The sequence below is a fragment of the Ylistrum balloti genome, unplaced genomic scaffold, assembly GCF_031769215.1.
Source record: "Ylistrum balloti isolate Yb309-2 unplaced genomic scaffold, AGI_CSIRO_Ybal_v1 Utg370050, whole genome shotgun sequence".
NCBI classification, from domain to species: domain Eukaryota; kingdom Metazoa; phylum Mollusca; class Bivalvia; order Pectinida; family Pectinidae; genus Ylistrum; species Ylistrum balloti.
In genome coordinates this window covers 417,589-432,610 of record NW_026782103.1, presented here as the reverse complement: position 1 = coordinate 432,610, position 15,022 = coordinate 417,589, and the positions used below count along the sequence as shown (strand labels likewise).

The following is a 15,022-nucleotide window of genomic DNA, read 5'->3' as shown; positions in this document are numbered from 1 at the left end:
AGCTTTCAAAACAAATTTAGAATTATCTACAGTAGAGTCGATAGTAACTGTATAATACGACCGTCTCGTGCTTCTACGTGTCTTCGGTGATTCTAATGGCATAAAGTTGAGGTGACTGAAAAAAATATATATTTTGACCGAAAGAAATGTCAAAGTGTAGATGGTGAGACGCACTGACCCCATAATGCACTTCGAATTTCCATAGATCTGATAGTATCAAAAGGAAACAACATATATCTTAATTGCGTTGAAGAGATGAAAATAAAAACATGTTAAGTGCAATCTATTGTATCTGGAATGTCTCACTGATATGTCATGTTGTTTTCAAAACTATTTACTGACATTGGAAAATCGTTTTGTAACAAGCGCCCTAACAATTTTCTAGAATCTCCGACATGGACAAGACCACTAACTCTAACAATGGATCATCTTGGAGTTTGACCTCGGTGTCCCCTCTGTTACAGCGACAGAAGCAGATGTCTGGGTCGACTGCATCACTGCCATCCGAGGATAAGGTGGACATTGCTACGAGAGACAAGAAAGGAAGAAATGCATTGTTCTATGCCGCTAGGAACGGTGATGTTCAACTCGCCAGGAAATACCTAGAGTCGGGAGGTGATGTTAATCGAGCCGATAATTTTGGAGTGTCCCCGTTACATGAAGCCACTGAAAGATCAAAGATTGATATCATAGAACTCCTTGTACAGTCTGGTAAGTATTTCTTATCATTCCTTATGTCATTCATACTGTATTCCTTTTTGTTTTATATTTAATGAAGTGACGGGGGGTCTCTCATCGATCTTTTTTTACAAATCCTTATCCAGTCTGATAAACACAAATTTCGCATTTAAAATAACTTAATGAGTATAAAATTTGCCAAGAAAAAAAGGTAAAACATAAGTAACCAAATAGAATAGCAGACCACGTGTTCCGTAGTTGTAATGACACTTGCCATGTAATCTTTGAGTCAAATTCGGGTATGTGACCTACTAAATTGAGAACTGGGTATGTAACAGTGCGACTAACAGGAATACTAACCGACATTGAACACATCACATCAAGAAAAGATATCCTCTAGAGATGATTTTGGCCTGAGTGTTGGTATAAATATATTGATTTAATTTCATAACACTGGGTTTGAAATAAGATTTAAATCATATTCCTTTAAAAAACAGGCCTTTCATAATCAGCTATGAATCCACTTTCTTTTTTTCACCATACACTTTACACATTATGTATTCAAAATGTTTTACTAAATGTACAGACGGTTTATCGTAATATCAGCGATATTTACAACAAAAGAAGAAGAAGCCGGCGGCATAGATATCTCCTGTGGTTTCCCGACAACTTAGTTTAGGCGAAAAACAAAGCTAGAATTACAGCTAGCCCCGATTCCTCAACGTGCGTCTCACCAAACTCAATATTTTTATAAACTGTGCTTCGTGTTCTGCGTCGTTTCTGAAATAAAGTTTACCTTACGTTTGTACACTTTTCTGTTCTTAGTCCTTTAAATGATCTCACTGAGAAATATTCTTTTTTATTCTGGTGATGCGATTTGAAGGCGGACGTGTTTCATGCTCGTTAGCATTGTACCGGTGTTGTGAACTTAGTTTTCGTTTCAAATTATAAATTAACTTAATGAGATTTTCATGACAGGTGTCGTTGATGAAGACCTTATACACCGGCTGCTATTATTTAAAGAAGTTCCTTAACACTTTATTTCTTTTGTTCATATTTTGTCTAATTTGAATTAGAGTTCAGATTCTGTTTACTTATTTATTTCTATGATAATTTTTTTAAGAGTAGGATCAAATTATCTTAACAGAACGATAAAAACTGTCTCAAAAATGTGTCGGCGTGAATCGTTCCTGAGGTTTCCCTTGTCCTATTCTGGTTATCTTTCTTTGTAATATTACCAAATCCAGTCACACATCCTTTCCGTTTTATTAAACTTGACCTTTAACCCATGAGAAATTACTTATCACAAATTCATTGACTTTGATTGACATTAATTATTGATGACGTCATCAACACGTTTTGTTGCATACTGGAATATGTTAGCTAAAGTAGCTGTAGAGATATCAATTATTTGGTAATGTATACATGATCTCGGTTCATACAGTATTGAACGCTGACGAATTTTACCTACATAAAGATATCTAGTTAGTACCAAGTACGAATGACATTAATGGACGTTCAGTCATCAACAATATGACATCCACATCAATTCCACGCCGGCGTTACCTTGTCTTACACATAAATACATAATATTTAACATATTCTAGGTGAGAAAAAATCAACAGATGTAGACTTGATTACTCATGTTTGGTTTCTCGGTGTTCATGAGAGCGAAGTCTTGATATGATTACATATATAACAATGTAATAATATATTGTTCCGTAAATCATTTTTATATTCAACATTCCTCAAGAAAAGATAAAAGAGTCGTGACATCGAAGACACTAGATTGACAGAAGTAAAAATAATAAAAAAAAAAGTTGTCAGCTTAAAAATGAAAAAAAATCTGAAAGTAAGAATGTATTGAACCCCTACACCCCTGTATTATGATATTTATCATTTCTTAAATAGTACTTTTTTAATATTAGATAATACCGGCCAGATAACCAAGTATTGATCGTGTTTTATTACACAAATTACAACATTCAAACCACAGTTTGTTGACGTTTATCGCTGATTAATTGAGTTGGTCTTGAATCAATTACTTTATATATTTTTTATTATACATTATATTAAAACAAAATCTTCTCATCTAGATCCAGCTTCACTTTAAATTACACGCATGTGAATATGACATCATTTTTTTTTTTTTTTTTTTTTTCAAAATTCATCTCTCCAGCAGCTTACATTTATTCTATGTTCTATATATAGACAAAACCTATTTTATATTCCATTGCCTGTTATGAACCTTGCTTGTATACATAAATAGTAGAACATATTGTCTCCGTTTTATGCACCATTTCGCTAAATGTTCATATTTTGTATGGTCCACTCCCCTCATTTTCTCCATAAATCATTTTAAATGTCGTATCTCATTTTTCTTCATACGTTTCCGTCATTACGCATTTGTCAAAGTAAAGGTACATACAATATTCCTATATACCAAAGGCTAACTAATTTTTGTGGTATATTTAGAAGTAAAATCAAGCGAAAGTGATTTTTCTAGGGATTTTCTTTTTTCACTATTTTTTGAGGGAAAAAAAGCAACAAAAAATATATATATAAATCTAAAATAAATTTGAGAAAGTAATCTATTGTCATTTTATTCAAATAAAATGCATGTTTTTGCATCAAGCATTCGATGAAACCACAAAAGTTTGAATCAAAAAGCATAAATAGTACAGTGTATGTGTATCTAAAATATAAAGAAGATACCGACATGGTGACAGAATCCTAATTCAACTAAAATATAGGAACAAAGAAATATGTTCACGTAGACCCCTGAAAAATGACAATGGGAATAAGACAATATGTTCTCTAAGGGTAAGCGTCTTCTTCTCCATCAGCAACACCTATCATGTAAATTTACGTCAAGCCAGGGTAGGATATAAAACTATGTACTACGAACATCATATGCTTATTAAAGCATGCATCAAGTTATGAAAACGTAAAGACGATGCAGGAATATTGTAACCCTTCTCATGGGTGATATGTTTACTCGTATTCAAATCGTAATCCGTATAATTGTTATACATGTGAACAAGACGACATATACACCAACATACATGGCACAATGCATTTGCGCTTGCCATTTTATACATCTTAAATAAAATTTACATAATTTTGACATAATTTATCTTCAAGTGTTATTACCTCGTTTAATTGCATGATTCATTCATGAAAACATGGTAATATTTATATATATAGGCCTACACATTTCGCAATGAACTGTATATTTAATTAATACGAGATGGTGAATAAAAATAAAGAAAAGTAGCGAGACTTCCAAAGACGAAGCAGTTGGACCTTAATCATGTTCCGCTCGTCTGCTGAAAGGCACCTGATGTAGTAACAGTTACCAATTTTGAGTATGCCTCACCTTAATTAAGCAAAAACAAATCGTGGTAAATCTTTCATCTTATATATTACTATCACGCTGCGATAACTCAATAGCATGACAAATGAAGTGTATCATTAATAATTACATTTAAAAAATTGAAATACATATCTCATGCATATACAATATTTACTATCTTCAACACTAAATATATTTAAACAGTCGCATGTCACAGAACTGTATTCAGAATTATCATGATAACATCACTTCGTCACAACAGAAATAGTGTTGTGTATTTTATACATCAAAACCATAATAATAATAAATGTAATACTGTTAGTGTTTATCGAGATTTCTACTGCTGTACAACCATTGTGTTACATGAAACCTCATAGGGAAAGGTTCCTGATACTTTTTTATCAGTTTGGAGTAAATGCCTGTCAATCTCAATTTATTTTGTGAGATCCCAAATTAGAGAGTTTTACTAAAGTTATGGCTGCATCCACAAATGGACAGGTGTATTTTCTCCCACCTCAGCCCATGTAGGATAGACATGTCCTATGTGGAACACCCATGGAGGATAAATCTATCCCACATGACTGCACTCGGTGACCTCAGTCGGCTATCACAACTTACTCAAACCGCCGAGTGGATGCTTTGCAGGCTCCGTAATGCGCGACTGTAACATCACAGTTAACATTAACTATAACAATCCTTGTCCAGTGAACACAAATAAACGTCGGAGGATCATCTATGACTCTGATTCTGAATGAACACACGCGTGACACTCGCACCATTGCAATTTTTCGCGCGCATAAACAATTGACGTCATTATAAACTGGGAAATCCCCTTTTTGTCCATGACATCGCGGCAAGCCTACCCTACCTTAATAAATGATACAGAGTTAAATGTTGTTCAATACAAGTATTTCCATGTATCTATCTCTAATTAAAATATTCAATTTCCACAAAATTAATATTTCTAATGGTTATTCATATTGCGTTTGTAGTCTGTCATTTTTGCTCTCGCGGAAGAATGTAGAATTTTGGAAACATGAATGGTGATATTCATGCGCCATTCAGACACTTGTACCGTGGGATTTTTTTTTTTTTTTTTTTACGTCGTGACAGAAATAATGGGGTGGGAGAAAAATAATCAACCCCTACCCTCAGAGGATGTGACAGAGAAATCTCCAACCCTCGGGGTGATTTTTTTGTAGTCTAACCCTCGGCAGAGCCTCGGGTTAGACAACAACAAAAATCAACCCTCGGGTTGGAGATTTCTCTATCACACCCTCAGGGTAGGGGAAGATTCTATTAATCTTGTGTGTGACACACGAGCCACATTGTAATTGTACAATTTATGACTATAGTACTGTTTTGACACATTGCCCGAGGCTCTTCTATTTACGATCTTGTTTCTGTCCGTTTTGGCAGATTGTAACCTGAACGTCAAGAATATTCTAGGTCAGACGCCATTAATGAGAGCTGTGCTATATGATGACCTGGAAGTAGTAAAAATACTCCACAAGGCAGGTGTGTATGACATGGATAATTTGTCATCACCAGAATTTTTTCAGATCTCAGAATCAAATAACCAGAAAATGTCTTCATGATAATTATGCATATTTTGACGAAAATATTAGATTTAATCTTATGATTTTTTGTGTCCATCAAGGTGCAGATCTGGATGAAAGGGATTGTACAGGAAAGACCGCACTTATGATTGGATTACAGGAAAGTCGTGAGGATGTCATATCGTATCTGTTGCACGCGGGCAGCAATGTTCACCTGCAAGACAAGCTTGGGCAAACAGCACTATATATAGCTATGAAGGAGGCCAAGAGAACATCTGATGAAAGTATCCGTAAGCTACTCAAGGCAGGATACGATTACAACAGAGATTCCCATTGGCTAAAGTCCTCTGAAATGGATGACCTGCAAAAGCTTGAACTGGAATCGCATCAACACTCTGGTATCCTGCACAAGATAGCGTCGAAGGTGAAGGGAAAACATCACCAACACAAAAACGAGTCGTCGGAACAGGATTAGTTGACTTGTGGCCTTGTTACTTAACATTCTACAAACTTGTTTAATATGACCGGTTGAATGTTGTATATACATGTAGAAAATCGCTCTCTCCGACAGACTCGTGTTGTCTTCACACGTGACGAAGCGTGTTATTGACAGAAACTTTTTTGTTGCTCTCCGCCATTGGCGCAAAGCATTATGGGAATTATGGAGATATTAATACTCAGTTGAAAGCATTTTATTAGTTGTTATCATTCACGCTGAATACAATACAAATAACATACAACACACTACAACGTATATTAACTAAAATGTTTCTTTTAAATAAATATGATTTAGGATTCTACGAAAAGATCTCTGCTTCAAAAACATACTTTGATACACAACCTAAAATACGATAAAGTTCCTATAACAAAACCAGCAGATTGTGACCAGGTATAAAACAACTGGCAGCCGAATCGACGGCTATACATTGTTACCATCTTGTGTATATCTTTTCTGCAATCTGTTTACCATCTCGTCAAACTGTTTCGATATTGGTGTAATAGGTCCCTTGCCACCTCGTTCACTACGTACGTCAGTGCTAATACATTCCACACTGATCATTTTTTTCTGATAAAGTTGACCGTGTAGTCATCGAAACGTCAGACTCTAATCCTCTACTAGTTGTGTTATAAGAAATTTTATTCTTTTAACATTGTCAACCTGAAGAAATTGTTTCGAAATACAAAACCAAACAGGTTACCACCCTGAGACGTAGACTTTTCAATCGGTTATCATTAGAATACTAATCTTGGTGTTCGGGTTAAGTAACAACTTCGTTGTTCATGTCCTATCATTTACAGTTTATCTAAGAATAAAGCTGTCCACTCTATTAGACATTTTCACAATATATATTTATATATACATACATACATTCTTTCTTTGTATTTTCTTTGTGTGTTTACTTAAGTTTGATGTAGATGAATAGCATGTCACTCATAGACAAATATCGTCCTATATTTTGGTATCGAAATAAGGTTTTCTTGCACTATTGAATAATATTGTTTTTCTTCAGCCTGTTGTCGTATTGCTGACTTTCAAGAATTTATCGTTTTTTTAACCATCACTCCGTGATTAATATCAAGTAAGTGTCCTGCTATTTCGCTTCGGTATCCTAGACAACCAGGTTTGACTTTACCATCATGATGATGAAAATGAAAAGCGATGATGACGTCATAGATCTGGCACAATCGCAGCTACACAAGTAACCTCCCCATCCAGCGAATTTAGCGCCTGTGGCAAATTGAAGAACAACACAAGTTAGCAAAAGTTCAGAGCCGGGAAACATATGACATGTCTGTACTGCCAGAAGTTATTTCATTATTTTCCTTTTAAGAAATTTAAATTTTAGAATTTTATGAAAATTACGAAATCTATTTCATTTTGGGCTACTGCTCCTCTCGATCAAGATTTTACATTTTTTCGATCACTTTGGATTTTTGTCAGTCGCCTCCTAAGCTTTTCAGTTTAGATACTTAGCATCACTTACGGATCCTAGAAGGACTAAACAGCTGTATGATGTAGCATCACTTACGGATCCTAGAAGGACTAAACAGCTGTATGATGTAGCATCACTTACGGATCCTAGAAGGACTAAACAGCTGTATGATGTAGCATCACTTACGGATCCTAGAAGGACTAAACAGCTGTATGATGTATCATCACTTACGGATCCTAGAAGGACAGAACAGCTGTATGATGTAACATCACTGACGAGTCCTAGAAGGACGAAACAGCTGTATGATGTAACATCACTTACGGATCCTAGAAGGACTAAACAGCTGTATGATGTAACATCACTTACGGATCCTAGAAGGACGAAACAGCTGTATGATGTAGCATCACTTACGGATCCTAGAAGGACTAAACAGCTGTATGATGTAACATCACTTACGGATCCTAGAAGGACTAAACAGCTGTATGATGTAACATCACTTACGGATCCTAGAAGGACTAAACAGCTGTATGATGTAACATCACTTACGGATCCTAGAAGGACTAAACAGCTGTATGATGTAGCATCACTGACGGATCCTAGAAGGACTAAACAGCTGTATGATGTAGCATCACTTACGGATCCTAGAAGGACTAAACAGCTGTATGATGTAGCATCACTTACGGATCCTAGAAGGACTAAACAGCTGTATGATGTAGCATCACTTACGGATCCTAGAAGGACTAAACAGCTGTATGATGTAGCATCACTTACGGATCCTAGAAGGACTAAACAGCTGTATGATGTAGCATCACTTACGGATCCAGCTGTATGATGTAACATCACTTACGGATCCTAGAAGGACTAAACAGCTGTATGATGTAGCATAAACAGCTGTATGATGTAGCATCACTTACGGATCCTAGAAGGACTAAACAGCTGTATGATGTAGCATCACTTACGGATCCTAGAAGGACTAAACAGCTGTATGATGTAGCATCACTTACGGATCCTAGAAGGACTAAACAGCACTGTATGATGTAGCATCACTTACGGATCCTAGAAGGACTAAACAGCTGTATGATGTAGCATCACTTACGGATCAGCTGTATGATGTAACTTACGGGAAGGACTAAACAGCTGTATGAACAGCTGTATGATGTAGCATCACTTACGGATCCTAGAAGGACTAAACAGCTGTATGATGTAACATCACTTACGGATCCTAGAAGGACGAAACAGCTCTATTGGTGTAACATCACTTACGGATCCTAGAAGGACGAAACAGCTGCATGATGTATCATCACTTACGGATCCTAGAAGGACTAAACAGCTGTATGATGTAACATCACTTACGGATCCTAGAAGGACTAAACAGCTGTATGATGTAACATCACTTACGGATCCTAGAAGGACTAAACAGCTGTATGATGTAACATCACTTACGGATCCTAGAAGGACTAAACAGCTGTATGATGTAACATCACTTACGGATCCTAGAAGGACTAAACAGCTGTATGATGTAACATCACTTACGCGTCCTAGAAGGACTAAACAGTTGTATTGGTGTAACATCACTGACGAGTCCTAGAAGGACGAAACAGCTGTATGATGTAACATCACTTACGCGTCCTAGAAGGACTAAACAGTTGTATTGGTGTAACATCACTGACGAGTCCTAGAAGGACGAAACAATTGTATGATGTAACATCACTGACGAGTCCTAGAAGGACGAAACAGCTGCATGATGTAACATCACTGACGAGTCCTAGAAGGACGAAACAGCTGCATGATGTAACATCACTTACGCGTCCTAGAAGGACTAAACAGTTGTATTGGTGTAACATCACTGACGAGTCCTAGAAGGACGAAACAGCTGTATGATGTAACATCACTGACGAGTCCTAGTAGGACGAAACAGCTGTATGATGTAACATCACTAACGAGACCTAGATGGACGAAACAACTGTGCGATGTAACATCACTGACGAGTCGTAGATGGACGAAACAGCTGTATGATGTAGCATCACTGACGAGTCCTAGGAGGACGAAACAGCTGTATGATGTAGCATCATTGACGAGTCTTAGGACGTAATAGATTTATGATATAGTTTAACGCATGGTTTGGCTCTACTGTATCCAATCCTAAAAGTTTGCCTTTAAAACAATCCATGCAATTATAAATTCATTATCAATTCAGATACACACAAATTAAGATTATTTTTAATAAAAGATATGAAAAACAGTGAAATAAATTTAACCGATTTTCCTCATTTATAGTGATATTTACAATACTCACTTGTCTCTGGTTCACAGTTAGGGGAAGTTCGAATCTGTGTGTCGATCACAGTACCAGAAAAACACCCAAAAAGATACGAGAAGTCAACAGTTGCAACATACCGGTAGTATCAAGTGAGTCCATGACAGTCGTCAGAGGTATTAAGCCACGTGAAACTGTAGCCAATCAATGTATCATAACGGTGGGTGCATTATTCTGTTTAAACCAAATTATACCTTAAATGGATGATGAGATGAAAAAAATATTAGAATCAATAATCAGTAAGGAGAAGGCGTTCATTCCTTCTGAATCCTTGGTCTTATGTTCCGTGTACTTGTCCATGGGTCTTCATGCAAATATTTCTTTTGTTTATATTTTGCTTTAGTTTTCTTGAATTGGATAATGATTATGTTGACATGTTGGTTTTCTTGTTTTTGTTGTTTTTCGGGAAAATTATGGGTTTTGAACGCTGATCAGTGATACAAGTGAAGCAGCGAACGCAAGGATTTGGATGTAAATGATGTCATCTGTAGGAACTAAAACCAAATCGTGGTAATTAGCATCAAATAATGTTATCTGTAGGAACTAAAATCATAGCGTGGTAATTAGCATCAAATAATGTTATCTGTAGGAACTAAAATCATAGCGTGGTAATTAGCATGAAATAATGTTATCTGAAGGAACTAAAATCATAGCGTGGTAATTAGCATCAAATAATGTTATCTGTAGGAACTAAAATCATAGCGTGGTAATTAGCATCAAATAATGTTATCTGTAGGAACTAAAATCATAGCGTGGTAATTAGCATCAAATAATGTTATCTGTAGGAACTAAAATCATAGCGTGGTAATTAGTATCAAATAATGTTATCTGTAGGAACTAAAATCATAGCGTGGTAATTAGCATCAAATAATGTTATCTGTAGGAACTAAAATCATAGCGTGGTAATTAGCATCAAATAATGTTATCTGTAGAAGCTAAAATCTTAGCGTGGTAATTAGCATCAAATAATGTTATCTGTAGAAGCTAAAATCATAGCGTGGTAATTAGCATCAAATAATGTTAGCTGTAGAAGCTAAAATCATAGCGTGGTAATTAGCATCAAATAATGTTATCTGTAGGAACTAAAATCATAGCGTGGTAATTAGCATCAAATAATGTTATCTGTAGAAGCTAAAATCATAGCGTGGTAATTAGCATCAAATAATGTTATCTGTAGGAACTAAAATCATAGCGTGGTAATTAGCATCAAATAATGTTATCTGTAGGAACTAAAATCATAGCGTGGTAATTAGCATCAAATAATGTTATCTGTAGAAGCTAAAATCATAGCGTGGTAATTAGCATCAAATACTATTATCTGTAGGTACTAAAATCATAGCGTGGTAATTAGTATCAAATAATGTTATTTGTAGGAACTAAAATCATAGCGTGGTAATTAGCATCAAATAATGTAATTTGTAGAGGTCGACGACACGCTTCCTATGAATAACATCACAATCGTACAAGTTAATCTAAAATGTTATTGGTAGTACTCAGTCTTAAATGTCAAAATCAGGAAATTCATTTATCTTGCGAGGGTCGGTTTTCTACCTTTAGTACAAAGCCAGTTTCTATAAGTCGTATCCATTGATCAACATATACTAGTTTTAAAAGGAATATCTATTTTGTATTCTCATTGGGAATCTTCGTTAACGGTTAAATTGCGACATCGTTTTGTGCAAGACGATTCCTTGATTTCCTTGAAACCTATACTTACTACCCAGTGGTGTTTAGACCATAGATTGGATATCCATCCATGGCCACGCCAATTAGATAGTCGAATTGATTTCGCCAGAGACAAGAAGACGGTAACTTATGGTAATGGTAGTCACCGCGCTCATTTGCATGCCCATCACAACTATCAAATGTCTCAGCATACGTGCCCTCTACGACATTTTTGCTGCCTCTGGTAAGAGGATTGTACAGCGAAACCCCAGTCCTGGTGAGGCCAATCTTCCCCATCGGGAGGCAATTCTTCGTGGTGGATACAGTTGGGGTGATAGGTATTTTTATTTCATGGTACTGTGCCCGTGGACCGTTAGGATTCACTGACTGCCAATCATGATCCGGCAAACTTTTGGGTATTATGGTGTACCTTAAACATATAAAAAAAATGTAGAGACATCTAGTGAAAAATAACATTTATATGGCGCTACAACCAAAGGATAATGTTAATTATGTTTTTAAGCAATTCTCTCCGAAACAACATTGGTCCCACAGTTGTAAAGCGTTTGACAGCGTTCTGGAACTGTATCCTGGTAGCGCCAGGAGAATAAAAAGTAATCCCATAATACAGTAACATACAACGTAACGATGGAATGTATTTGTGGAAGTAACAGGAATAAAAAGCAATGTACATACTTGGTACCCGTTGTGGTTATGGAGACAGTCGCTCCATGTTGGCCGGAAACACCAAACATTTGGACTTCCGCTTGAGTCAGTCCAGCAGCATTTCTGTCGGATAATAAACCCACCAGAAAAAGCGCGAGTACTAACATCATCGATCCTGACTTCTAAACACGAATACGTCAAGTATCATAACAAATTTCAAAAAAGTCAAAAATCCAATTCAAATGTAACTGACATCAACAACATATTTTTTTTTCATTTGGAAACTGAACATAAGATTGATGGGGTGGACATTTTATAATGAAGCATTTTCCCAAAGTTACAAAAAAGACAACCAACAGCGATTGGAATATTGTACAAAAGACACACTAGTGAACAACGCCTTTTTATAACTCAGTGTTAGATACACCAGAGCAAGCAATGGTTTAAGTGCATCATATAGATGTTTCGTCCTTCTAGGACTCGTCGGTGATGTTACATCATACAGCTGTTTCCTCCTTCTAAGACTCGTCAGTGATGTTACATCATACAACTGTTTCGTCCTTCTAAGACTCGTCAGTGATGTTACATCATACAGCTGTTTCGTCCTTCTAGGACTCGTCAATGATGTTACATCATACAGCTGTTTTCTCCTTCTATGACTCTCAGTGATGTTACATCATACAGCTGTTTCCTCCTATGATTCGTCAGTGATGTTACATCATACAGCTGTTTCCTCCTTCTAGGACTCGTCAGTGATGTTACATCATACAGCTGTTTCCTCCTTCTAGGACTCGTCAGTGATGTTACATCATAAAGCTGTTTCGTCCTTCTAGGACTCGTCAGTGATGTTACATCATACAGCTGTTTCCTCCTTCTAGGACTCGTCAGTGATGTTACATCATACAGCTGTTTTGTCCTTCTAGGACTCGTCAGTGATGTTACATCATACAGCTGTTTCCTCCTTCTAAGACTCGTCAGTGATGTTACATCATACAGCTGTTTCCTCCTTCTAGGACTCGTCAGTGATGTTACATCATACAGCTGTTTCCTCCTTCTAGGACTCGTCAGTGATGTTACATCATACAGCTGTTTCGTCCTTCTAGGACTCGTCAGTGATGCTACTTCATACAGCTGTTTTGTCCTTCAAGGACTCGTCAGTGATGTTACATCATATAGCTGTTTCGTCCTTCTAGGACTCGTCAGTGATGTTACATCATACAGCTGTTTAGTCCTTCTAGGATCCGTAAGTGATGATACATCATACAGCTGTTTCGCCCTTCTAGGACTCGTCAGTGATGTTACATCATACAGCTGTTTCGTCCTTCTAGGACGCGTAAGTGATGTTACATCATACAGCTGTTTCGTCCTTCTAGGACTCGTCAGTGATGTTACACCAATACAACTGTTTAGTCCTTCTAGGACGCGTAAGTGATGTTACATCATACAGCTGTTTCCTCCTTCTAGGACTCGTCAGTGATGTTACATCATACAGCTGTTTCCTCCTTCTAGGACTCGTCAGTGATGTTACATCATACAGCTGTTTCGTCCTTCTAGGACTCGTCAGTGATGATACATCATACAGATGTTTAGTCCTTCTAGGACTTGTCTGTGATGTTACATCATACAATTGTTTCGTCCTTCTAGGACTCGTCAGTGATGTTACATCATACAGCTGTTTCCTCCTTCTAGGACTCGTCAGTGATGTTACATCATACAGCTGTTTTGTCCTTTTAGGACTCGTCAGTGATGTTACATCATACAGCTGTTTCCTCCTTCTAGGACTCGTCAGTGATGTTACATCATACAGCTGTTTTGTCCTTCTAGGACTCGTCAGTGATGTTGTATCATACAGCTGTTTCCTCCTTCTAGGACTCGTCAGTGATGTTACATCATACAGCTGTTTCCTCCTTCTAGGACTCGTCAGTGATGTTACATCATACAGCTGTTTCGTCCTTCTAGGACTCGTCAGTGATGCTACTTCATACAGCTGTTTTGTCCTTCAAGGACTCGTCAGTGATGTTACATCATACAGCTGTTTTGTCCTTCTAGGACTCGTCAGTGATGTTACATCATACAATTGTTTCGTCCTTCTAGGACTCGTCAGTGATGTTACATCATACAGCTGTTTCGTCCTTCTAGGACGCGTAAGTGATGTTGCATCATACAGCTGTTTCCTCCTCCTAGGACTCGTCAGTGATGTTGCATCATACAATTGTTTCGTCCTTCTAGGACTCGTCAGTGATGTTGCATCATACAGCTGTTTCCTCCTTCTAAGACTCTTAGTGATGCTTACAGCACAAATCTACTAAGACGGCTGAGAAAAGATCAAAGTGAACGAAAGGGAAGTCAAAATCTAAAAGGAGCGGTGCAGTTGCCCCATAATTAAATAAATTTCGTATTTTTATATATCAGATAATTTCAGAACAATGTCAAGAACATGTGTATATTCTGGACCGTGCCACTATTTTAAAACGTGGTATGCAGCAGCGGTGTCAACCCATGCTATCACTAAGATTGTACAAAAGTCCACCAGCAATGTCTCCAATCTGCTATCTTAAAAATTGTACAAAAGTCCACCAGTAGTGTCTACAACCTGCTATCTTAAAGATTGTACAAAAGTCCACCAGTAGTGTCTACCACCTGATGTCTAAAAGATTGTACAAAAGTCCACCAGCAGTGTCTACCACCTGCTATCTTAAAGATTGTACAAAAGTCCACCAGCAATGTCTCCAATCTGCTATCTTAAAAATTGTACAAAAGTCCACCAGTAGTGTCTACAACCTGCTATCTTAAAGATTGTACAAAAGTCCACCAGTAGTGTCTACCACCTGATGTCTAAAAGATTGTA

General features: G+C 37.0%; 1 protein-coding gene and 1 pseudogene across 1 annotated transcript; one reads left to right on the top strand and one right to left on the bottom strand.

The window, feature by feature from the left end:
- Positions 1–395: 395 nt before the first annotated feature.
- LOC132549235 (ankycorbin-like) lies at positions 396–6,067 on the top strand. The gene is made up of 3 exons (XM_060213150.1): positions 396–711; positions 5,453–5,551; positions 5,694–6,067. The coding sequence occupies exons 1-3, from the start codon at positions 396–398 to the stop codon at positions 6,065–6,067; spliced, it is 789 nt and encodes a 262-aa protein (XP_060069133.1).
- Positions 6,068–7,202: 1,135 nt separating this feature from the next.
- Positions 7,203–11,910, bottom strand: LOC132549218 (uncharacterized; annotated as a pseudogene).
- Between the last annotated feature and the right edge of the window lie 3,112 nt (positions 11,911–15,022).